The 27,750-nt window shown below is 38.5% G+C and overlaps 2 protein-coding genes across 2 annotated transcripts; both read right to left on the minus strand.

The window, feature by feature from the left end:
• Positions 1 to 263: 263 nt before the first annotated feature.
• Positions 264 to 5,254, minus strand: LOC133778046 (uncharacterized). The gene is made up of 11 exons (XM_062217863.1): positions 5,098 to 5,254; positions 4,790 to 5,005; positions 4,580 to 4,675; positions 4,127 to 4,215; positions 3,912 to 4,040; positions 2,604 to 2,721; positions 2,111 to 2,195; positions 1,913 to 2,022; positions 1,455 to 1,606; positions 937 to 1,033; positions 264 to 773 (listed from the first exon to the last, which is right to left on the minus strand). Exons 1-11 carry the CDS (start codon positions 5,176 to 5,178, stop codon positions 480 to 482), a joined length of 1,467 nt encoding a protein of 488 aa, XP_062073847.1. The 5' UTR covers positions 5,179 to 5,254; the 3' UTR covers positions 264 to 479.
• Positions 5,255 to 25,391: 20,137 nt separating this feature from the next.
• LOC133779846 (uncharacterized) lies at positions 25,392 to 27,142 on the minus strand. The gene is made up of 3 exons (XM_062219748.1): positions 27,067 to 27,142; positions 26,424 to 26,565; positions 25,392 to 26,076 (listed from the first exon to the last, which is right to left on the minus strand). The coding sequence occupies exons 1-3, from the start codon at positions 27,140 to 27,142 to the stop codon at positions 25,392 to 25,394; spliced, it is 903 nt and encodes a 300-aa protein (XP_062075732.1).
• Positions 27,143 to 27,750: the final 608 nt, after the last annotated feature.

The raw sequence follows: 27,750 nt of genomic DNA on the forward strand, positions 1-27,750 counted from the left end.
CAGAATCACCATGGAAATGAGCATCATGGGAAGGAAGAACACACAATTGAGGGGTGGGAGGGATACCCGAAGTTCGAACAGGGGAACGAGAAAGGGGGTGCAGTTCTTGGGCAGTAGGAACAGCAGAAGAAGGAGGTTCTTGGTCTGTGTTGATGTCGAGAGGAAAGGAGCTGCGAGTTCTGGGTCTAGCCATGGAAGAGAGGAAGCTTGATGAAAAAAAAAGGTTAGTATTTCTCTGATACCATATTAGGAAAAGGACTATCTTTTAGAAGAAATGAAACAGAGACTTTTCCTTCTTTATTATTATCATTCTGTCAAGAACGTACAAAAAACAACTCTTATATAGCTGGAATGGGAAACAAACAAAAAGAAAACAGAAAAAACCAACGGACCACAAAATGTGGTAACAACAAAACTAAAAATCAAAACAACCGACTACTAGGCAATACACAACTTAATAATATCATCGACGAGAACTACTATCGTTTGATGATAATGAGAATATACCCAACAATGACAGACAGAAAAAGGAAGAAGGCAGCTATTATGATGTTGAAATTTGCAGACTTGGTTGTGTTCCCACTAGTTTCTCCTATGGATGTCTCAACAACACTCTTCTTTGAGGAATAGCTGGATGCTGGGTCAAGAGGCACAGCCACATCCCAAAAAGATGTAGCAATTAAAGCAGGTGGTTCTACTTCAGGTTCCAAAATTGTGGTGGTATCAATCGCAGCATCCATTGACAACAGCTCCACACAATGATCTTTCAGTACCTAAGAGAGCATAAGTAACAATTAGGCGAATGCTAAACGGAGTATTGTCGTGAGCATAGTAATAGCTTTTATTAACATACATGGTGAAGAGTAAAAACAGATAGAATCACCAAGCATAAACCTATACCAAATATGAAGGAGTACATTAGACAGAAGTACACACCTCAAGGGTCTCAGATGATTGTAGATAGTCACACATAAACAGATCCCCCAACCAGGGAATAAAGACTCTTCGGGGAAGTGAAAGGTTGGTAGTTTTTCTGTTAGAATAAAATAGTCAGCTAGGAAGACAAAGACGCAAGATAATACAGGATTAATAAAGATTTACCCAGCCAGAAGTGACAAGTTAGATTTAAGGATTCTGTTTCCTAAAAGAAACTAACAAAACCTACTTTTACAAATTGAAATCTGAAATAGCAGAAAACATCTTAAAGTGCATCGCTGCATCATAAGATTGACAGACCATTAGCTAATATTTGCAGTAGATGGTAACATAAAGTTTCACATGATTGAAACAATTAGTGCCAAATTCTTGTCACACAGCACAATGAGAAGAGATATGAAAACCAAATCAATGCTATGATTTCCAAATGCACAGTTAAGATTGGTACAATGTAAGACAAAACCAAACCAAAGAATAGATTAACAAAATAAATATCAGAACCATGACTATAAACGCACCGCAATAGATGTATGGAAAGTTGGGAGGTGCAAGTTTCTAGAGTCATTTTATCATTTGCTTCCTTGCTTTCACCATTAGTCTCGTCTGTATCTCCATCCGCCTCATCACAGATAATATCTAGTCTACTTTGCAGGCTCAGAATAATATCTTCCTAGAACAGAAAAACGTTTAATATAATTGAAGATATGGACATTAGTAATGAATAGATGAAATGATTATAAGATGTCCTTTTTTTGTGAGCCCTGGCTGATTATTATAATGTAAATAATGAATAGACTAAATAGCATAATAACCAGTAGAAGAGAGAAGGAAAATGTAAAATCTACATAACAGGCAACTCAATATTATCCAGTCCCCCCCCCCCCCCAAAAAAAATATATATATATGTACAGGATCAAGCTGTTGCTTGATTTCCCCCCCACCCACCCACATACATTTATTATAGGAAATTCAATACCTTTATATCAGCAACAACTTGTGAAATTGGTTCTTTTGAATTTATGTACCCAAAAGAACACACAGAGCCATTAAAAGCGATAACACCAGTGACTTCTTTTTGGCTGCATGCTTTATAAACATGGAAAAACGTTAAAATAGAATTTCGAGGTACCAACGCATCAAAAAGTATTCCAATGTAAATAAAATTTAAGTAGACCTTCAGTTGAAGCATTTTTCATGAATGGTAGCAGCAATTCAACTTCATGCAAACCATCTGATGTGCATGGCTCATCATTAACAACCTAAAATCATGTAAAAAGAAAGAAAGCATGAGTTGAAAACTTTATCTAAGAACATTAATAAAAAGTTGTTTCACTTAAGTCCATCTATAAAAGAAATAATGAAACAACATTATAAGGTTAAAATAAACCAATCACTTTGGAAATTAAGGTGAAAAAAGGGCATTAGTTCAAAAGACTGGAAATAAACCCAATTTTGCATTGAAAGTGTCGATAAACAACATCAATTTTCCACATGCATCTGAAGAATCATAAAAGTTGGCTTGCATTTGTTGAAAAGATCCGTTAACAATTTCAGGATAGAAAATAGGACAGAATGATAATAGAAAATCTAATACATACGGGATACAGCTTACAAAATGGTTGAATAGTAAGCAAGTTCCAGGACCTCAAAAACAAAGTGATACTTACCAAATTCCCATCAATGATGGCTTTTGCACCTTCCAAATCTTTGGCATGAACAGATATCCCATGACGAAGTACATCAGGCAATGTTTGTACACTTGATGCATTCTTATAAATAGGCAATCTGGGATAACACAGCTGTACTAGTAAGTAAGACACCACCACAAGTAGCATTTACTTCATTTGATGAACAAAACAATAACCACTAACCAAATAACATAGTTGCTTAATGTTAATTTATTTGTGGCTTACACCAAATCAACATAACACATTAAAAGTGAAGGCATATCAGACATGAGAAAAAAATTAGTATCAACTTCAATGTAGACTTTGCATATGACTCAATCATCTTCTTGACCAATGTGTCATTGGAATTTTTGCCATTTTTATCTTCCTTTTGTGGAAGTGCATCAATATTTGAGCATCTCCAGAAAAATATGATGGGCATGCGTACATTTTCAGAGGAATGAACTGGCCTCATTTAGTGCACGTGAAGAGGGATATAGATTTTGAAATTTTTATTTTATAGACAAGGTGAGCACAAGAGAATTGAGCAGACAAAGTGTTTATAATCTATTCAATCTCACAAGTTGCCTCAAATTAATTGGAAATTAAACTAAAAGATGTAAAATACAAAGAAAGCTTATAAAAGAGAGGGCATGTTCCCAAATCTAAAGACAAAAAAGATTGTACATGAAATTAGGATGAGAAAAACAAATATTACACGGGAAACTATAGATTAGATGGTTCATGACCCAATTTTTGAAATAGTTCCTTTAGAAAACATTTTAAATATATTATTTTGACAAGTTTTTAGATAAATTTGCCCATGATCATAACTTTGGCATATATGAATAACTAGTTGTTGTCACTTGGCTTTTTGAATAATAATCAAGTTGTTGTGAATGATTATATATGTTCAAATATATTTTGAGTTCTTGTTAAAACTTTAAAAGAAAACAAAAAAGATATTCTGACGTCATATCCTAAAATCTATTATATCATAACAAGTTTAATGCTAGAGCATCTATAGAATTGGAATCCAAGTACAACATTGAGCATGTTATAATACAATGATTTTTAAGGTAACCATGGTTAGGTTATCAATTTTGTCAAATTTAAACAAAGAAATGCTCACAAACAATGTTATCCAAAATTATAGCAAAAGCATATATTTCAAATATTAGATCTCATAAATCACATATCCTCTGGAATCCCTATTGCAAACTAAAAATAAAATGTTTGCTGAATTACCGCAAAGCACATTAACCAAAAAAAATCTATCAAAACAAAATTAGAAAGGACAGATATTACCTAAGATCAAAGTTGTACATGCACTTAAACGTTTGAAGAGAATTTAAGACTTTCCCCATCTTAAAGTCACAAGGCCGTAGATTGCTTGAAGAAATATTTGAACCCAATGAATAGTTTCGACATGTCCACCTAAATGAAACAATTTCTTAGTCAATGTTCTCATTAATTACAATTCGCATGCATATTCAGGAGAAGGATATCTGAAGGCAAATTACCTCCTTGGACTATAACATATGTGAAGAAGAATTCTTTCATCTGGATCAATCTCCGAGAGTGGTGCAGCTTCAGCGACACCCTTTATAGTCTACATAAACCAATCCATTAAACAATAAATTTGTCTACTATATACAGATTACAAAGGAGAACTATTGACTAAACATCAACAGTGACAGTGAACCCATTATTTATACAAGCACTTCAAAGGGTGAAATTCACAACACAAACTGGTCATCGTTGGATTGTACTAGAATAAATACCAATTCAAGACATGTAATATGTTAGTTTGCAAAACGAGGAAACCTGACATTGTAAGCGAGTTCTTAATCACAAATCAGGCTAATGAAACTTCTACCAAATGCAATATCACATTAGTATTAGTCCTCCGATCTAACTTCTAAGTACATTATCTGATTAAAAATGTAAAATTTCTTTCACAAACATCAAACAACCTGACAAAGCATAATGGTTGAATTTTTGAAAGCGCTGTCGCCGACCCATACATAGATACCTATCACCTTCATTCCACAAGATAACATTTTGGTCACCTGAAACCACATCATTGGATTGAAATTAATAGGTCGTACACCTGATTTTCATAACAAGCAACACCAAGAGAGTAATTCAAACTGTATATATTTATGTATAATAAATTAAGTAACCTGGCGAGCATGTTCGGCGACCCAGTCCTTGTCAATGGCCATAGAGGAAGAATCAACAGACTGTGATTTGGATTTAGGTCCTTTCTTCTTCTCATCCTTAGGGGCTTCGAGGAGAGAAGAAGCAGGCTCTCCCGCATCGTTAAGTGGAGTTGGGATCAAATCAAAGACGAAACCCCTATCTAGATTAGAGCTGAGTTTCCCTATCACAAGTCCCACCTGAACTCAACCACAAAAAGAGAAAATAAAACCCAATAATTCAGAGTAAAGGAGAAGTGCAGGAATGAATGAGTAGGGGAAAGAGAGAAAACCTGAGCAGGAACTGCAGATTGAGCGAGACGATCTTCAGCTTGTTTGAGCTGAGTTTCTTCTCCGACCACCGCTTTTACCATTGTTTTGATGTACTGTAATGTCCGGTTGCGGCAATCCCGATAAACCGATTCTCAGTCAGAATGGCAACGGGTAGTAAATTTTATGTTATATGCATAATAATTTTATTTTAATATAACTTAAACAATTTCAATTTTTTTTAAGATAAAAATACCTCTAATATTCAAATATTTATTTTTTTCTTCCATCCAAATTTTCTTTCTCTAACATCTCTTATTCTCTCACTCTTTCTAATATTATAATCTTGTAGATTTAAAAAAAATACCAAAATAAAAAAAAATCATTTGAAATCGACATTTGAGTGAAAAAATATGAATCTCCAAAATTTTCGTCAAATTTCAGTGCAGAGCATCAAAATTGCATCAAAAAAGCATCGTTTTGGATAAAAATCAAGTTTTCATAATTGCATCGAAACATCATCGATGTACCATCGATTTTGTATCGAAATATCATCGATTTGGCATCAAAACACATCGATTTTGCATCGAAAAGTCATCGTTTTGGCCAAAAAAACAAGTTTTCATGATTGCATCGCAACAACATCGAAATACCATCGATTTTGCATCGAAACATCATCGATGTACCATCGATTTTGCATCGAAACACCATCGGTTTTGCATCGAAAAAACATCGTTTTGGATAAAAATCAAGTTTCAATGTTCTTTCGATGCAATCATAAAAACTTGTTTTTTGGCCAAAACGATGTTTTTTCGATACAAAATCGATAATACATCGATGATGTTTCGATGCAAAATCGATGGTATTTCGATGTTGTTGCGATGCAATCATGAAAACTTGTTTTTTTGGCCAAAACGATGACTTTTCGAAGCAAAATCGATGGTATTTCGATGCAAAATCGATGGTACATCAATGATGTTTCGATGCAATCATGAAAACTTGATTTTTATCCCAAACGGTGCTTTTTCGATGCAATTTCGATGCTCTGTACTGAAATTTGATGAAAACTTTGGAGATTCATATTTTTTCACTCAAATGTCGGTTTCAGATGATTTTTTTTTAATTTTGGTATTTTTTCGAGATCTACAAGATTAGAATGTTAGAGAAAGTGAGAGAATAAGAGATGTTAGAGAGAGAAAGTTTGGATTGAGAGAGAAAATGAGTATTTGAATGTTAGGGGTATTTTTGTCTAAAAAATTGAAATTGTCATATATTTGGGATAGTAACTTATGGTGACATATTAAAAAATTTCACTAAGTTTTTATGCATATAACATGAAATTTCCCTTACATAATTTTAATAGGGAACTTTGACACTATATGCATCATAATATAGTTAAATTTTTTAACATGCCATCATAAAATTCTCCCACTAATGTGCCCCCTCCCCTATTTTGGACAAAAATACCCTCATCAGTAAAATTTAACACTTCACACATTTTTCTGTCTATCTCTTTCTTTCATCCATCATTTACAGCCATTTTCACAGCAACCCATTGTCGATTTTCACAGCCAAATCGGTGAAGAAATTAGACTGCTCGGATCTGGAAGTTTCATTTCAAGTGAATAAATTGTCATTCTTGACGTTTTTTAAGAGAGAAAATCATGGGTAAGTATCATTTCATTCTATCTACTTGTGAATATGAAATGTCATGGTTAGATATTAGATTCGAACTGTTCTGCAATTGAGTGTGATATTTTTTCTGCATTTTTTGAATTATTCTTTGGATCTGGGATTATGTGGGAACCATTCCAAAATCGATGGTACATCGATTGCATTTCGATGGTACATCAATGGAATGTCGATGCTGGGGCGAACATCTAATTTAGATGTTATTTTCGATATAATATCGATGGTATATCGATGTTGAATCGATGCCATATATGTTGATTTGGTTCAGCATCGATATACCATCGAAATGGAATCGCGTACAGATGGCAACCATCAGCATCGATTATACATCGATGACATTTCGATGGTATATCGATGGTACATCGATAAAATTTCGATGTTGGGGCGAACATATAATTTAGATGTTATGTTCGATATAATATCGATGGTATATCGATGTTGAATCGATGCCATATATGTTGATTTGGTTCATAATCAATATGGCATCGATATACCATCGAAATGGAATTGCGTACATATGGCAACCATCAGCATCGATTATGCATCGAAATGTCATCGATGTGGCATCAATGTTGAATTGCAATATAGATTTTCATAGGCATCAATTCATCATTAATTTACCATCGATTCTTCATTGATTACACTTTATTTTTATAATTTTCTTATGTTTTTCTTTTGTAAATTTGCAGGTTCCAGAGTTAATATAATTGTTTTTTACAACGGTGTTTGGGAACAGAAAGAAGAGAAATAGAATTTCAAAGCTGGTTTGAACACTATAATACATTTAGAATTATTGGAGAAGTTGTATTCAAAGCTGAAAGTGGATAGGTCATTGTTTGACTTAAAGTTGGAAGTGTCGTTTACATGCAATGATTTTAGCGTAGATCCCATTGAAATCACAGATGATGAAGGAGTTAGTGCTCTTATTCTTGACAATTCGAAGTCCTTAAGACATCGGGTTCCTTTATGCGTTAGTTCGATTGCAAAGAACATTGCTCTTATTGATCCATCTCCTAGAGCGAGTGTTAATATGGAAAATCATAATAAATCCTGCACGGCTATTCCACAAACAGCTCCTGGGCCAAGTGTATGCATGGGAGGTCCTAGTCATAATGAAACTTTTTTTCCCCCAACAAATCTCCTGCATGATGATGGGTATGAGTATGAGCCTTATGTCAATGATGATCCAGTTGCCCATTTTAGTGATGATGATGAAAGAGTTGAGGGGTGCAGTAGTTCTGATGATAACTCAGAGGATCGGTTGTTGATGCTACCTGTGGTTCAAGTAGATAATTTAAATGTACGACCCTTGCCAAGACGTCAAGAAAGCCAAGGACAGAGGATTGCTGACTCAGAGAGCAGTCGTCCAACTACACAAGACGATAGAAATAGATGGAGTTCTCCGGCATATATTGCTGAAGATATCCCATGCCCATCTTATGTTATCCTCACGCTATCTGGAGTGAGTTATGGAGTAATAGAAGTTGGGAAGGTTTTTTAGAACAAGTTAGAGTTGCAGACGAAGGCACACTTGTATGCAATGAAGCAGAACTTCGAGTTTGTGGTGAAGAAGTCAAGTACTGAAGTTTGGTATATCACTTGCAAGGATCCTGATTGTGGGTGGAGATTGAGGGGGAAGATAATGCCTAAATCTGATATGTTCGAGATAACTCGTTTCACCAATAAACACACTTGCTCACTTGACCTCCGACATAAAGGCCATCGCCAAGCTGCACCTTGGGTTATTGGTCATTGCATAAAGAAAAAATATTAGACTGGATCAAATGCGTACATGGGAAACAACATAAGAGAAGACATTAAGAATGATTATGACATTGAGTTGTCATATGGAAAAGCTTGGAGATGCTGAGAGAAGGCTCTTTCTTATGTCAGAGGGACATTGGAAGCATCCTACCAGAAGTTACCATCGTACCTGTTCATGAACAGAAAAATCCCGGGACGTTGACAGATTTTGTCACTGAGGAAGATCGATTCAAATATTGTTTTTTCTCACTCGGAGTTAGTAGAAGAGGGTTTCGTACATGGTGTCATGTGTTATGCGTGGACAACACTTTTTTAAAGACAAAATACAGTGGGTAGATGTTATGTGCAGTCGCGCTGGATGCAAATAACCATCTATATCCAGTTGCATTTGGTATTGTGGATGGTGAGAATCATGATTCTTGGAAGTATTTCATGTCAAAGCTAAAGGAAGCGATTGGGGAAGTTGAGGACCTGGTGTTTGTATCAGACAGGCATGCAAGTATTACACATGCCTTGGAAACTATTTTCCCGGATGCCTATCACGGTGCTTGCTACCACCACGTTAGTATGAATGTGGTCGCTAAATTCAAGACTGATCATTGTCATGTGTTGATGTATAATGCAGCATATGCTTTTAGGAAATCTGAGTTCCACGCTAACTTCGAAAAAATCAAATCAAAAGACCCAGCTATTGATCAATACCTAGAAGGCATGGGTTTTGATAAGTGGTCCCGTGCTTACTTTCTTGGAAATAGGTATGTCATTGTGAATTGTATTTTAATTTATGAAAACTTCTAAATGTACATTACTATTAAATGTTAGTTTTCCTGGATACTAGGAATAATATAATGACAAGCAATTACGCTGAAAGTTTCAACAATAAGACCCGGGACGCTAGGAGCTTTCTGATAACTACATTCATCGAATTTATTCACTTCACACTGCAGTCCTGGTTCTGTGATAGGAGAGAAACTAGCGAGAAGACAACTACAACTCTTGCACCGACCTATGAGAAAAATTTGGTGGATATGGCTGAGAAAGCTCGATTCTTGATCCCTTATGCAATGGGGAGGCATGAGTTCCATGTGTTAGATGGTGAGCTGAATGGTGAAGTCGACCTCCTAAATAAGACATGCACATGTAGCATGTTTCAGATTATTGGTATCCCATGTGCTCATGCACTATCTGGATCCCTTAAGCGAGGGGTGAACTTTTATTCGTTGTGTTCAGATTACTATAAAATTGAGACATTTAGGTCCTCTTACACATAATCTATATATCCTACTGGTAACGAGGAAGAGTGGATTGTTCCACATGACATTATGACAATAAAAGTGAGAACACATGCGCAAAAAAACCCGGTTGGTCGTCCAAAGAAGAAACAAGGTAGGCCTAAGAAGAAACACCATCCTTCTAATGGAGATAAATTGGTTGTACAACACAAGTGCAGCACTTGTGGAGGTCTAGGCCATAATAGGGCAACTTGTAAAGTTCGTGTTTTAAATTTATGGCATCAATGTTAAACTTTTTATTTGGGTACTAATGGTCTTTGTTAATCTTTTTATTTGTGTATTTAATGGACTTTGTTACTCTTTTTATTTGTGTATTAATGGACTTTGTTAATCTTTTTATTTGTGTATTAATGGACTTTGTTAATCTTTTTATTTCTATATTAATGGATTTTGTCAATCGAAATGACATTGTTTATATACATAACTAAGGAGAAATATACTATTGTGTGTCATCGAATAGCCATCGAAATGACATTTTTTATATACAAAACTAAGGAGAAATCAAAATAAATGCTCTAACATAAAGAAATCAAAATAAATGTTCTAACATCAATGGTACACATTCTCATAAAAAATGTCGATGCATAATTTATCCCTGAAGTACTGAATATGGTCCTCGATGGCATATGATAAGGGAATGTAACGACCCAAATTTACTAATAAGGCTTAAGGGCCTTGATTAGTGTGTCGGGAGGGCATAACTGGATTATATGTGTGATTTAATGATTAAAAAGTATGTTATATGACTATTTGAATATCTGAGATGCATGACTATGTGTATTAGTATGCATGTAGGCCCTGATTAGGTTAGAAGGGCATAATCGTAATTTTGGCCCGTTGAGGGCATAACTGTACATATATATGTGATAAATTGTCGAGACCACATTATTATGTGGATATATTTGTAATCTGTGACCTGAGACGATCCCAGCGAGCGGTTTAGCGAAAAAGTCACGGCGGGGATTTATACCCGGCTCGAGACGAGCCTGGGGGTATAAATGGGAATTTAGAGAATATATTGGAGTCTATTTTGATATTGGAGAATAATTGGGGATTTGTTAGGTGCCGAGAAGTAAGCGGAAAATATTAGAGACACTCGAGGAATTAGCGGGAATTGGGTGAAATGACCAAAATGCCCCTAGGTGGATTAAAAGGCTTAGGAAATCATGGGAGGGTATTGTGGTCATTTGGCTTATAAAGGATAGGTATTACTAAGGTTTTATACTTAGTGGAATATGTAGAAGGGGCTGGAATTCTAAAGGAAAGAAAAAAAAGGAAAAGAAGAAAAGAAAGGGAATTAGAAGTCTGTTTTTTCTTTCCATCGATTTAGGCTCTTCTCCATCAATTCTTGAGGTATTTTGGAGCAGAAACTCAGGGAAAGCTAGAGTGAAAGCTTGAGGCTAGAGTCCTTGGTCTGGCTTGAAGAATTGGCAAGGATTTAGCAAGAGCAATCCATTCTTTTGAGGTAAGGTTTAAGGTAGTTTTCAGTTTTTAGCTCTTGGTGTTGTTATGGATTTTGAGCTGGGTTATGATGGGGAATTCTAGGGAAATTTAAAGCTGAGCTTAGAGGAGGTGAAGGCCAAGCTTTTGAGGAGGAAAACCTAAGCTAAGCTCATCCAGCAAAGGTAAGGAATTCTAGTTTAAGTTCTGTGGTTTCAGTGGCTGTTTTGTTGAGTTTTTGAGCTTAAGGTTTAGCCATGGTGAATTTTGTGATTTGGAGTGCATGTGATTGAGTTTTGTGTGGTTGGGATGTTTGGGATGAGTGGAGGATGTTGATAGACTTGTTTTTTAGGTTTGGTTGAAGTTTGGAAGAGTTTTGGTCAAGTTTGGCTCGGGGAAAGTCGAAGGAAGAAAAAATGTAGAATTTCTGTCTGTGATTAGCGCTACAGTGCTAGCCTAAGGGCGCTGTAGAGCTAGGCCATATTCTCTGGGATGTTTTTGGGCTCTATTTGTAGCGCTGTAGCGCCCTCCAAAGAGCGCTGTAGCGCTACCCTGTTTTCAGAAAAGGGATTTTGGGTTATTTTCAAGGGTTTTTGCCCGAGGGTTCGGGGTTTGATCCCTCCACCCCGTTCGGTGGAGTTAGAGCTTCCCGAGGGCTCGGGATTGGTCCTGAGGCTAGGTTTTGGACTTGAGGTTTGGTGATGATTCTGATCTATGTTTGTGACTAAGTGTGCACTAGGGCTCAAGAGGGATCGTGCTTGAGGATCAATTGATCAAAGCTAGCAAATCTAAAGCCAAAAACTGCACCCGGTTATGTGTTGGTGATGAAACTAAGAGATCCCTATATCTGTATGATGACATAGATGGTATTATGACATGGGACATGTGATAAATGACCTAAGGGTGCCGTAAATAATCTTTGCGCACAGGGCACGACTCGACCACTGGTAGCTGAGGACAGCTTAATATTCACTGAGCTCGGTTTAAGCGGGCCGGAGTCAGTAGGATAAACAGAGGGTGCGGCCTAAGGGCGTTAACCCTGGTTATTATGTGTGGATTGACTATTGATATGGATTGATTTACTTGGTATGTTGAATACTTGATTAACATGAATGCTTAAACTGTTGAGTACATGCTTATGCAGTATGAGATATTTGATTGTCTGTTAATTGATTGTGCTTTGTTATTGTGTTTTCTTGTTGGGCCTTGGCTCACGGGTGCTACGTGGTGCAGGTAAAGGCAAAGGCAGGTTGGACCAATCCTGAGATGGAGAGCTGCGGGGTTGAATGTACATAGTCAGTTGTTCGGCTGCCACGGCCGAGGAGTGGAACAGGACGAAAAATGTTTAACCGTCTGTTTTGCCTTAGAGTGGCTAACCATTGTATCTAGATCTTGAATCTTTTGTAAACAATCTTTAACTTATTACTTTTGGGATCCCATATAAATAGAAAATGTTTATTTATAATAAATGTAGCTTTTGAGACCAAAATCTTTTAACCCTAGTTCGACTATAGTTTCAGTAACACGTTTTGAATTAAATGACTTGATTAGCAAGTCTTGCACCTTTATAAACACATAGTGTAACGGTCTTGGCTATCCAGGGCGTTACAGGGAATGTCTCCAAGAAAAAACTCCAAGTGTTTGATGGTGAATACGCCACAATCTCCGCTGAAACCAAGAAATCGCACTTGTGAGTGTATTGAAAATTAAAGGAGAACAATGTTATGAAAATCTGAAGCTAGTACGTCTAAATACCTGGTTCTAGATTGTGGGACAATATCAGTGGACATGCGCCGCCAATCAAAGTTTGGAATGGTGATCTTCGGTCTAGCTATTTTCAACCTGGGGTGTCCTTTAAACATACCAGAAGCGTTGAGTAAAGATGGAAGCATCCTAGTCCAAGGCTCGATCAACTTAGACAACTTATTATGGCTAAAGTTGGAATGATCTGAGTTAAATACAGTGATCATCCAATCAGTGAAATTTATTTCGCAAAGGACCCAATGACGATTTTCCAAGCACAAGTGGAGGTAGACATCGTTGCAATCACCCCAAGGCTTCTTGTATTTTTTAGCATCTCCTTTCACGAAATTAAGAATGTTCGAGTCTCATTGGTAAGTCTTGCTTTTGTTCTTGAATTCCTCATATCTAGCAGGAATATACTGTGCAAATGATGAATCAAGTACGGTGGCTTTCACGGGGTACGTCCTCGGCAACTCAAAAAGACATCTCCGTATAAGATAATTCGCAGCGTGTTGCGAAAATTAAAGCTATGCAAGTATACGTAATCGCAATTCGTAATAAATCTTGATAATAACGAGTATCGTCCCAAGAAGACTGATTTATCAATTACCAAATAATTAATTTCTAGTTTCTATTTGGCTAATGAAAACTAGATTTGTGAAATTTGAAAATAAGAAAACAGAAATAAATGAAAATTGCATAAATCAAATAATAAAAAGAACACAAGGATTAAATTCACTATGAAACAATTAGGAATCCTAATCTTCTCTACTATCCACTCTATTATTCTTTAATTCAATTACTACTGAAACTCTTCTCACTGAAATGATAGGCATGCAAAAGTGTTAACTATTCTAGTTAAGAGATAGAAAACTCGACCTAACGTGAATTCCCTATATTTCTATGGTCAATTCAAACAATAGGCAGCAATGAATACAGCCCTAAATTACATAAACCAATTTGATACTCTAGTTCTAAATTGAAATCTATGTCTATTCAATTTTAGCATATTCAAATCTCACTTTTCAGATTTTGATTCAAATTCATAAATCATATGTAAAAGGTGCGCAGTCAATTACATACACAATAAACACAAATTGAATAGATTTCAGATGAAGAAGAAATAGATAAATGCATTAAATCATAGCAAAGTTTCAAGAGAGTCAATTAGAAAACCTAAACAGAATTTAGTTCATAAACATCACTAAGAAATTCATAAACCTGAAATTAACATAAACTAAAAAATAAAAAGAGAAGAAAAGAAACTCTAAATGATAGATCCACTCCTCAGCCTCCTCTCCCAGTCTAGGTCTGCAAAAAAGTGCATCATTTTCTCTGCTTAATCCTAATTTAAACCTAATTAGTGATTTTTTAAACATGAAAGGACCAAAACACCCTTAATTAAAAATCTGCGTTTTTCTCATTTGTAGACGTATCCTGCGGTCGCAGGAATGCTCTAGAAATGCCAATTCTCTTATGGACTTGCGGTCGCAAGACACCCTTCCTGCGGTCGCAGGAAGTGCTTCGAAACACCGTTTTCCACCAATTTTTGTCATTTTGTCGATTTTTCCACCATGTTTCCACACCTAAGCCCTTCGACACCCGAAAACATACAAAAACCAGCGTAAAATAGAACAAAACAAAACAAACACCTAATACTTTACCTGAAAAACACATAGATAAACAAGTCTAAAACTCGTTTATCACAGCGTAGAGATGCTGCAAATAAATAGAGTATCGTTAAGGAAGAGTGGATTGTTAAAATGAGATAAATGTTCTAACAAATATAAGAGACTTACAGTTTCTGCCAACCATTCTTTTGCCACCTTCAACTTCAAGAACCAAACAGGGGTCCCATCACAACATTCCAACTTCCTCGGTCTGCTGTTGTCAATCTCACCGAGTACCCATCGGTTAAAAGTTGTCAACATATCTTGATCCAACACCTTTAAAGGAAGGATCGTAATTGGGTCCTTGAACTTTGGTTTCTTGGCTGCTGGAGTATAGTTCTCGTACCTTACTGGTCTCTGTCTAGTGCGCTTACCTGTAACGGAAGCAATTAGTATCTAATCTCTTTAAAACATGTAAAAACTCATGGATTAGTCGTACCTTAGACTGTCTGCACTGGCTGAGAAGGTGTGGCTTCTCCAACAGGAGGTTTGTAACATGTGGGGAGAATGTCGTACTCTACATCCTCTGCTGGAGTAGGTGCAGGAGTAGGTATACCACCAAGTGTTGCCAGGTCCTCCAATATGACTTCTTGATTTTTAAGGACGATACCTAGAGTGGCCTTAACCTCATCCACTGCACCTGATAGTCTGGCCATCTCACCCAAGGAGAAGTTGATTCTTGCCGACCTATCCCTCTGTGCAAGCCCAAGACCCCTCGTCATTTGTTGCTTGGATTCTCTACCGCTGCCTCACCGGAGAAGATGGCAGCCAAGGGAGTCCCTCAACATATTATTTACCTAATATGTAATGGAAAATTTTACACTATATGTTTTATGCAGGGTTGTTGTTTAGCTTGGGAAATTTTACACTATATGTTCTATAACATACTTAATTTTTTAAAATGCCAACATAACTTACTCTCCCAAACATATGCCATTTCTAATTTTTTGGACAAAAACACCCCTAGCATTAAACACTCTCTTCCCAGCCAAACTCTTTCATTTCTCTTTCAGTAGAATTTTCTCTCAACCGAGCAGACCCCTCACATTCTCACCATCTTTCTCAGGTGAAGCTCTCTCTCTCTCTCCTCACAGCTGCCGTCGCCACCTTCTTCTCCATCGCTGGCAACAGTAAGTCAGTTTTTGTGGTTTTTTTTTAAAAAAAAAATTGAATCGTAATATATAAAATTGATGAAATGGGTTTGATTTTTAATCTTTATTTTGCAAAAATGTAGCCTAAAATGGGTTTGATTCTATGTGCATCATTTTGGAAGATTATGTTTAAATTCTGCAAAAATTTTGTGGGTCGATGTTCATTCGATTCCACATCGATGCTTCATCGATGGTAATTCGATGACATACAGTGCATGTGCAGATTTTTAAATTACTGAAAAGTTGTTCATCGATGCACAATCGATGCTCCATCGATAGTATTTCGATGGACCAGTAAATGAAGGCGATAGTCCATCGATGTCATTTCGATGCTTGCATGGTTTTAATTTTTTTGTATAAAAATCGATGAAATTTCGATGCTATGTCGATGCGATGTCGATGGCTTTTATATGTTTATTCGATGCTCCGTCGATGTTATTTTGATGCCATTTCGATGGTTGTTCGAGCACATTAATTTGATGGTGATGCATCGATGTTTATTCGATGCTATGTCGATGCGATGTCTGTAACGCCCTGGCTACCCCAGAACAGTTACGGTGAACGGTGGACCGGAAATTTGTCTCGTTACCCGAGTCCTTTGGTCAAAAACGTGCTCTAAGTATAATTAACAGGTTAAGGTATAAAACCAATAAAAAGGTAATGGAGATTTTCATTACAAACCGCTTTGCAGAGCTAAACAAAACATTTACAAGTGGTTCTCAGTTCAAAATGGTCATTACAGTTTTAAATTTATAATCTCGCCGACCTAAGCGACAAAAATAGGGTAAACCCCCTAGTTCCTCTGAGAACACCTTGGCCGTGGTGGTCAAGCGGCCGCATATGTACACAACACCACATCAGCTCTCCACTCAAGGCTAGGTGAGCTTCTCTTTCCCTTTACCTGCACCACATAGCACCCATGAGCCAAAGCCCAGCAAGAAAACATAATACTTTTCATAACATTATCAAATGATTATCATTATAATCGCACTGAACATAAAGCTTTCGAACAAACGAGTGAACATCACATGATCTTAGCGGGGGAGAGTGGCTGCTAGGTAAGCCACTAGCCTCCAAGCACTTATTTCATTCATCGACCCTCGGGGTCGGTCTGGCATTAATGCTCTTTGAGCCATTCAATGCTAATAGTCGATTAGATCTAATCTCTGTTGGCTTGCGTGATCCACGCTATGGCCGTTCTGACTAATGAGTCAGCGCTATGTGACCAGTGTCCAGTATCACTGCCGAACCTGACTAGTAAGTCACAGCTTCACAGTTGATACTAACACCTTTGCCAATTCTGACTGATGAGTCAGTGCAACGTGACCAGTGCCCAGTACCACTGCCGAACCTGACTAATGAGTCACAACTTCACAGTTGATACTAGCACCTTTGCCAAACCTGACTAATAAGTCAGTACCATGCACAAGTGAGCAACATATGCCCAACATTCTATATTCAATCCATGTCCATACTACACAACCAACATGCCTCACGAGTATCCATGCATGTCACTCTTGGGGTACAGTTTTCTTACCTCTGGTTCGAGCAAGAATGAATACAAGAACAACCCTGAGAACGATCAACCTTTTGGCCCTTTAGTGGTTACCTGGTCATAACCAATTATGGGATTCCATCAATAAAAAGAATAATAAAAGGTTCCCAAACCAAAACCTAACCTTCGGGACATCAAACACTACTCAACTGGGTAGTAGGTTCAACCCCGAGGCCTTAGGCTTGCATCCCCGAGCCAAAAAACCATTTCTGGCCAAAAAGCCACTAAGGGACGCGGCCCTCCTTGGCCATGCCATGGCCCGCCCCTCAAACAGAGGCGCCCAAACTCAGCATTCCCCAAGGGCCGCGGCTCACCCTGGCCATGCCGCGGCGCAACCCCCAGTTCAGCCAAAACCCCTGTTTTTCTTCCCTTGCATTTTCTCTTGGAACCAACCCTTCAAACCCAGTTTAAACACCACCCAAACCTCTTTCAAACACTCGTTTAAACCTCCAAACATCACCCATAACTCTCCCTCATCATAACCCAAGTAAAACACCACAAAAACTCCCCTTGATTCCAACTTTCCACACCAAAATCTAGAGCTGAAATCTTAAAACGAAAACAGAGCATACATGGAAACTAGGGTCTAAAAGCTTACCTCAAGTTCAGGTTATGGTGCTCTTCCACAGTGGAACACTCTCCCAAAGTACCAAGGCCTAGCTCCTAGGCTCAAGTCCTCAACAAGATCACAAAAACTCACAAGGAAAATAAAGGAAGGAGAAGGTACGGGAAGGAGAAGAAGAAAACTCTGTTTTTGGTTCTGTTTTTACAGCCATCTAAAACCATATATATCCAAGCCAAAAGACTAAAATACCCCTAGGTCTCTTAAAGCTTCTAAAGCCACTTCAAGGGTAATTTTGGCACTTTCCACCTACACCGTTTATGATAATTAATGCTTCCCAATTCCCGCTAATCTCAATATTCTCAAACACCAATATTTCACACCGGTAACACTCTAATCATTAAAACACCCCGAGACTCACCCCGAGCCCCGAGCTTAAGCCTGTTATGACCAAACCGATAATTAACATTCCTTGATCGTCTCATGCTAAATGGCTCGATCAAACCCACATCATAATGTGGTCTCAAGATATATCACCAACATGCGTACAAATAATCAATTTACCCTCAACGGGCCAAATTACCATCACACCCCTGTAATAAGAAATATGGACTCACATGCATGCATTTCACATCATATCATAATATAATCAACATATACATGCATTTTATCAATTAATAACATAATTGAGCAAGTATGGCCCTCCCGGCCTACTATTCACGCCGTTAAACACAACGGAGAATTCGGGGCATTACAATGTCGATGGCTTTTATATGTTTATTCGATGCTCCATCGATGTTATTTCGATGCCATTTTGATGGTTGTTCGAGCACATTAATTTGATGGTGATGCATCGATGTTTATTCGATGCTATGTCGATGCGATGTCGATGGCTTTATATGTTTATTCGATGCTCCATCAATGTTATTTTGATGCCATTTCGATGGTTGTTCAAGTACATTAATTTGATGGTGATGCATCGATGTTTATTCGATGCTATGTCGATGGCTTTATATGTTTATTTGATGCTCCATTGATGCTATTTCAATGGTATATCGATAGTAGTTCGATTCCATTTCGATGGCACATTGATAGTTTGTTTGTTTATTTGTAAAATCAGTTTCGATGGTATATCGATAGTATTTCGATGCTAATTCGAGGGTGGCTTAGTCAGTTGTATATCGATGGCCCATCGATGGTATATCGATAGCATTTCAATGGTATATCGATGGCATTTCAATGGAATTTCGATGGTATATCGATGACATTTCGATGGAATTCTATGGTATATCGATAGCATTTCGATGGAACATCGATGACAACAACAGACTGAGTATTTTTTTGTAAATTCAACTAATTCTCTTTTTTTGTGTGGATATTTTGTAGATGCCACCCAAACGTATCCTACTGCTTGAGATCCCTATACAGGATCATTATGTCGGTCGTATGACCTATAGGGGTTCCAGGAGGTTAACAAAATTGAAGAAAAGATTTAAGGAGCATGGATTGTTGGGGAGGGTGAATGAGTCTGTTTTTGGACCATTCTTCACAGCCCCTGCCTTTTCATTCTCTGGGGCATTGGTGCACACATTGCTTTTGCGTGTAGAGTCCAAGAACTTTACTTAGCTAGTTAGATAGTAGTAGTAGTAGTAATAGCTAGTAGTAGTTATAGTATGTTTATTACTGTGGATTTTAGTTCAAGCCGGGACTTAGTTGAACACTCATAGCAACACTTGTAGATTTTATAAGTTTAACCTATAGTTTAAGAATATTAATTATAACATAAGGTTTAATTAATATAGCTGATTATGAAGATGATATTTATTATACTATAAGGTTTAGATAGAGCCAATAAGATAAAGACACTTGTCGTGTGCATGTTTATTAAGAAATTAAGTATTTTTTAGGAATACTTTTATAAGAGGAATATTTGAAACCCTAGAGTCTGCCAGCAGCTTTGAAATCGTTATAGGACTTAGTCAAAGTTGTTTACTCAATTCAAATTAGGCTGAAAACGTGCAATTATGTGTATAATATTTCAGCGTATGCCGATATGTCGCAGCTCTAGGGGGCGATATATCGCCACTCGGGGAATACAAAAAACATGTAACTTCGCACGAACACTTCGACGAGCCTCAAGAACATAAGCCCAGGTGATATATTGCCTACCATAGGTGATATATCTGCTCTAGGGCAGGTTTTTCAAACAATTTTAAAACCGAGCTCATTTTATTCCATAACCTCTTGATAAGCCCAGAATCTTTTTGACCGAGTCTTAAGCCTCTGATGAACGATTATTCAAATGTTTTTCAATTAAAAATTCATTATTTTTATTCAAGCTAAAAGAAAATCTTTTCATTCTTGAACTCTATAAATAGGACCTAGTACCCAGCCATTTCTTTCATTCTTCAAGCTGAGTTCAAAGCCTTCAAGCAGCTAGGTTCACTTTAGAGTGTTAAACACTTGGGTTGGGGTTATAAGCTTTATCATCTTAAGCTTATTAAACACTTGGGAAGTAAGATTAATAGTGTGATTTTCTATAAAGGTGTAGTTCGGTTATAGGGCATTCACAGGTATTCCTATTCCTAGTTCATTTCTATATATTTCATTAGTTTTTATAGTTTTCTCTACTCACATCCTAACTCAGTATTTTCCATTCTTGGTTAGGCATCTAAGTTCTTTGAACTTGAGGTTTCTTGTCGGTAAGTATCTTCTCGGTGGTTTAGTTCATTTCTTTTTCATCTTCTTCTTTTAGAAATACTCACCTTCGCATTAATGGTTTTTAGGAGTGTTCCAAAATCCTGTCCTTGTTCTCACATCCCAGTATTTGGTAAGAAAAATAGGATAGTTATTATATGCTTATATGATTATGTTATAATATGTTTTTATATGTTATGATATATGTATGTTTTGGGGCTTATAGTTGCTTAAATAGCAAACCCCAACCCTTTTATGTTTTTGGGGCTTATAGTTGCTTAGCTAGCAAACCTCATGGTATTTTGAGGCTTATAGTAGTTAGCTAGCAAACCCCAAATGTTTACCATGTACATGGGTTAGAATTATGATATATGTTTATAGTGAATGTTTATATGTTTATAGTTTATGTTTATGTTTATGTGTCATGCTTTTAGTAGATTTTCCTTGCTGGGCACTAGGATCATTCCTTTGTTTTATATGTGCAGGAAAATAGTTATGGCGGCGATAAGATTCTTGGCAGCTTGGGATTGTGTATTGAGGGAGAATGGATTCAGTGAACTGCGTGAACGATTCGAGGACGAAGTTGTTTTTAGTCATTTTAATTATGTTTTCTATGTATATTCCGCACTTTGTTTTGTAACAAATTTATTTAAGATTTAAGTTATGTTTTATTTTCAAACAATTGGATCCCCTATCATACCCTGAATTTGTATGTATTTTAACCTTTGCTTTACAGTTTTTAATAAAGTTATGACTATTTCATATGTATGTTTTCTTAAGATTAGTATCTATGTATAGTAGTTATTAATGGTCCAAAGTCTAGAATAAGTTGGGTCATTACATTGCGGAAGGTCAAGTCTCCGCGTGGCGATGAGGTGCACTTCTTGATGGGCCCAAACTTATGTAAGTTAGGGGTGCATGAGTTTGCCATTATCACTGGCCTGAGCTACTCATGTCCACCACTTGCTGTTGACATTCAACCTCACCTTACTTCCTCCCGCCTAGTTGATACATATTTTAGTGTGGAACCCGAGAAAGACATTAGGTTCAATATGTTGAAACGAGCTTTTAGTAAGTTCGATGTACCTGATGATTTGTACAAGCTCGGTTTGGTTTACTTTGTGGGGGGATACTATTAGCCGCTGAGAACGAAAATGCTATTTGGCGAGATTCATTGTCGATGGTCGAGGATTTAGATTATTTTGAGAAGTATTCATGGGGATCCCTTTCATTCGATACAACTGTGAAATAATTCAAAAGAGATATGAAAGCGATTGGTGCTACAATACCTGGTAAGAAGGCGAAGAAGATCACTGAGGTGGAGTCTTCTAAGGGTGTTTAGGTGGAGGCAAAGTACACTTGCAAGGGGTATCCACCAGCCTTGCAATATTGGGCATACGAGACGATTATTGATTTACAGAAGGAATACGCGAAGCCCTGTGGATTCAAGTTCCCTAGGATGCTACAGTGGGAGAGCACAGGCCAGCCGAAGCATTTGCATTTGAAGGATGTACTTGCAAGGAGACATGTAAGTTATATTAAATTTAAATAATTCAAGAACTTGTGAATTATACTAATCAACTTATGTCATTTCTAATTTGCTTGTTTTGTTTCCATTACAGTTGTCATGCATTTCTATCCTAAGGCCTCGACCAAACGAGCGAGACTTCTTCAATACCATATATCAGAGGACAGAGGGGGATGCTCCTAGGTATGCGATGCTGCAGGATATGATCCAGCCTGCACCAGAGGATGGAAGACCTTATGATCCTGAGGCAGAGGCTGCTGCGGTGGCTGAGATAGCCGTGGAGGCTGGCATATTTGTGGAGGATGCCCCGACAGAGACTGCTCCAAATACTAGTGCAGAACCTACTTCTGCTCCTGGGGCTTATGAGGTTGTGTTGGGTGAGATGGCCAGACTATCAGGTGCAGTGGACGAGGTTAAGGCCAGTCTTGGTATCGTCCTTAAAAATCAAGAAGTCATATTAGAGAAGCTGACAACACTTGGTGGTATACCTACTCCTGCACCTACTCCAGCAAAGGATGTAGAGTACGACATTCTCCCCACATGTTACGAGCCTCCTGTTGGAGAAGCCACACCTTCTTAACCAGTGCAGACGGTCTTAGGTACGACTAATCCATGAGTTTTTACATGTTTTAAAAAGATTAGATACTAATTGCTCCCGTTACAGGTAAGTGCACTAGACAGAGACCAGTAAGGTACAAGGACTATACTCCAGCAGCCAAGAAACCAAAGTTCAAGGACCCAGTTATGATCCTTCCTTTAAAGGTGTTGGATCAAGATATGTTGACAACTTTTAACCGATGGGTACTCGGTGAGATTGACAACAGCAGACCGAGGAAGTTGGAATGTTGTGATGGGACCCCTGTTTGGTTCTTGAAGTTGAAGGTGGCAAGAGAATGGTTGGCAGAAACTGTAAGTCTCTTATATTTGTTAGAACATTTATCTCATTTTAACAATCCACTCTTCCTTAACGATACTCTATTTATTTGCAGCATCTCGACGCTGCGAATTATCTTATATGGAGACGTCTTTTTGATTTGTCGAGGACGTACCCCGTGAAAGCCACCGTACTTGATTCATCATTTGCACAGTATATTCCTGCTAGATATGAGGAATTCAAGAACAAAAGTAGGACTTACCAATGGGACTCGGACATTCTTAATTTTGTGAAAGGAGATGCAAAAAAATACAAGAAGCCTTGGGGTGATTGCAACGAGGTATACTTCCACTGGTGCTTGGAAAATCGTCATTGGGTCCTTTGCGAAATAAATTTCATTGATTGGATGATCACTGTATATGACTCAGATCATTCCAACTTTTGCCATAATAAGTTGTCTGAGTATCGAGCCTTGGACTAGGATGCTTCCATCTTTACTCAATGCTTCTGGTATGTTTAAAGGACAACCCGGGTTGAAAATAGCTAGACCGAAGATCACCGTTCCAAACTTTGATTGGCGGCGCATGTCCACTGATATTGTCCCACAGTCTAGAACCAGGTATTTAGACGTACTAACTTCAAATTTTCATAACACTGTTGTTGATGCTCAAAATCTCATCAAGGAAAAACACGCAGTTTACAAGGTGTGGATGCTAAGATGTCATAGCCTTGCACGGCCCCGCTCAGATGCTTAGGCGCGAGGTGACATGGCCTCGCTTGGCCTCGCGAGTTGCCTAGGCCACACCTCCCAAGTGGCCTCGCGAGAAGGTCTCGGCCACACCACCAAAGTGGCCTCGCGAGATGCCTAGGCCACGCCACCCAAAGGGCCTCGCGAGATGCCTAGGCCACACCTCCCAAGTGGCCTCGCGAGATGCCTAGGCCACACCTCCCAAGTGGCCTCGCGAGATGCCTAGGCCACACCACCCAAAGGGCCTCGCGAGATGCCTAGGCCACACCTCCCAAGTGGCCTCGCGAGAAGGTCTCGGCCACACCACCAAATTGGCCTCGCGAGATGCCTAGGCCACGCCACCCAAAGGGCCTCGCGAGATGCCTAGGCCACACCTCCCAAGTGGCCTCGCGAGATGCGTCCATAGTTTCGCCCATGGCCTCGCCCATGGCCTCGTCCTCGTCCATGGCCTCGCCCATGGCCTCGTCCATGGCCTCGCCCATGGCCTCGCCCTCGCCATGGCTTCGCCTATGGCCTCGCCCATGGCCTCGCCCATGGCCTTGGAGGCGAGAATACTCACAAGGGGCACGGTACATGCATGAGTATGGAATGTGCCTACAAACCTAAAGAAGTCAGAGTACGGATATAGTACCCCTACCAGACAAGTAGTGGGAACGCCAGGAGTGGGTATGCAAGGATAGGAGTTATGGTCCGTACGTGTACGGCCATAGGTCAGAGCCAACACCACTACCCCCTGCGCCACTACGCCTGCCACCACGCGTTAGACATGGGTACCGACAAGTAGTGGAGACATCCTCCTGACACCTACTTCTGTACGGGATGTACGACCACAACCTCTGAAGCCACTCCTCTGACACAGTACATATGTACCACTTGGTCCCCTGGACCACTATGTATCTAAGGCCATTAGAGCCTACTATAAAATGGACCCTAAGACCACCTGAAAGGGGGTTGGAAATTTAACTGTAGCAAAGACATTAGTGTGAATGAGATACTGAATTCTCCATTGTTGTTATTCCATTGTTCTTGAGTTATTGTTCAAGTTTTCATAGCTTTCCAATTAGCGATTTTAATTTGATAATTTTTCCAACTTAACTTCGTTGACGAGTTCACACCGTCAACAACTGTTCTCCTTTAATTTTCAATACACTCACAAATGCGATTTCTTGGTTTCAACGGAGATTGCGACGTATTCACCATCAAACACTTGGAGTTTATTCTTGGAGACATTCCCTTATCATATGCCATCGAGGACCACATTCAGTACTTCAGGGATGAATTATGCATCGACATTTTTTATGAGAATGTGTACCCTTGATGTTAGAACATTTATTTTGATTTCTTTATGTTAGAACATTTATTTTGATTTCTCCTTAGTTTTGTATATAAAAAATGTCATTTCGATGGCTATTCGATGACACACAATAGTATATTTCTCCTTAGTTATGTATATAAACAATGTCATTTCGATTGACAAAATCCATTAATACAGAAATAAAAAGATTAACAAAGTCCATTAATACACAAATAAAAAGAGTAACAAAGTCCATTAATACACAAATAAAAGATTAACAAAGACCATTAGTACCCAAATAAAAAGTTTAACATTGATGCCATAAATTTAAAACACGAACTTTACAAGTTGCCCTATTATGGCCTAGACCTCCACAAGTGCTGCACTTGCGTTGTACAACCAATTTATCTCCATTAGAAGGATGGCGTTTCTTCTTAGGCCTACCTTGTTTCTTCTTTGGACGACCAACCGAGATTTTTTGCGCAGGTGTTCTCACTTTTATTGTCATAGTGTCATGTGGAACAATCCACTCTTCCTCGTTACCAGTAGGATATATAGATTCTGTGTAAGAGGACCTAAATGTCTCAATTTTATAGTAATCTGAACACAACGAATAAAAGTTCACCCCTCGCTTAAGGGATCCAGATAGTGCATGAGCACATGGGATACCAATAATCTGAAACACGCCACATGTGCATGTCTTATTTAGGAGGTCGACTTCACCATTCAGCTCACCATCTAACACATGGAACTCATGCCTCCCCATTGCATAAGGGATCAAGAATCGAGCTTTCTCAGCCATATCCACCAAAATTTTCTCATAGGTCAGTGCAAGAGTTGTAGTTGTCTTCTCGCTAGTTTCTCTCCTATCACAGAACCAGGACTGCAGTGTGAAGCGAATAAATTCGATGAATGTAGTTATCGGAAAGCTCCTAGCGTCCCAAGTCTTATTGTTGAAACTTTCAGCGTAATTGCTTGTCATTATATTATACCTAGTATCCAAGAAAACTAACATTTAATAGTAATGTACATTTAGAAGTTTTCATAAATTAAAATACAATTCACAATGACATACCTATTTCCAGGAAAGTAAGCACGGGACCACTTATCAAAACCCATGCCTTCTAGGTATTGAGCAATAGCTGGGTCTTTTGATTTGATTTTTTCGAAGTTAGCGTGGAACTCAGATTTCCTAAAAGCATATGCCGCATTATACATCAACACATGACAATGATCAGTCTTGAATTTAGCGACCACATTCATACTAACGTGGTGGTAGCAAGCACCGTGATAGGCATCGGGGAAAATAGTTTCCAAGGCATGTGTAATACTTGCATGCCTGTCAGATACAAACGCTAGGTCCTCAACTTCCCCAATCGCTTCCTTTAGCTTTGACATGAAATACTTCCAAGAATCATGATTCTCACCATCCACAATACCAAATGCAACTGGATATAGATGGTTATTTGCATCCAGCGCGACTGCACATAACATCTGCCCACCGTATTTTGTCTTTAAAAAAGTGTCGTCCACACATAACTCAGGATGACATGTACGAAACCCTCTTCTACTAACTCCGAGTGAGAAAAAACAATATTTGAATCGATCATCCTCAGTGACAAAATCTGTCAACGTCCCGGGATTTTTCAGTTGAAGCATGAACGGGTACGATGGTAACTTCTGGTAGGATGCTTCCAGTGTCCCTCTGACATAAGAAAGAGCCTTCTCTCGGCATCTCCAAGCTTTTCCATATGACAACTCAATGTCATAATCATTCTTAATGTCTTCTCTTATGTTGTTTTCCATGTACGCATTTGATTCAGTCTGATATTTTTTCTTTATGCAATGACCAATAACCCAAGGTGCAGCTTGGCGATGGCCTTTATGTCGGAGGTCAAGTGAGCAAGTGTGTTTATTGGTGAAACGAGTTATCTCGAACATATCAGATTTAGGCATTCTCTTCCCCCTCAATCTCCACCCACAATCAGGATCCTTGCAAGTGATATACCAAACTTCAGTACTTGACTTCTTCGCCACAAACTCGAAGTTCTGCTTCATTGCATACAAGTGTGCCTTCGTCTTCAACTCTAACTTGTTCTAAAAAACCTTCCCAACTTCTATTACTCCACAACTCACTCCAGATAACGTGGGGATAACATAAGAGGGGCATGGGATATCTTCAGCAGTATACGCTGGAGAACTCCATCTATTTCTATCGTCTTGTGTAGTTGGACGACTGCTCTCTGAGCCAGCAATCCTCTGTCCTTGGCTTTCTTGACGTCTTGGCAAGGGTCGTACATTTAAATTATCTACTTGAACCACAGGTAGCATCAACAACCGATCCTCTGAGTTATCATCAGAACTACTGCACCCCTCAACTCTTTCATCATCATCACTAAAATGGGCAACTGGATCATCATTAGCATAAGGCTCATACTCATACCCATCATCATGCGGGGGATTTGTTGGGGGAAAAAAAGTTTCATTATGACTAGGACCTCCCATGCATACACTTGGCCCAGGAGCTGTTTGTGGAATAGTCGTGCAGGATTTATTATGATTTTCCATATTAACACTCGCTCTAGGAGATGGATCAATAAGAGCAATGTTCTTTGCAATCGAACTAACGCATAAAGGAACCTGATGTCTTAAGGACTTCGAATTGT

The sequence above is a fragment of the Humulus lupulus genome, chromosome 5, assembly GCF_963169125.1.
Source record: "Humulus lupulus chromosome 5, drHumLupu1.1, whole genome shotgun sequence".
In the NCBI taxonomy this organism is placed as follows: Eukaryota; Viridiplantae; Streptophyta; class Magnoliopsida; order Rosales; family Cannabaceae; genus Humulus; species Humulus lupulus.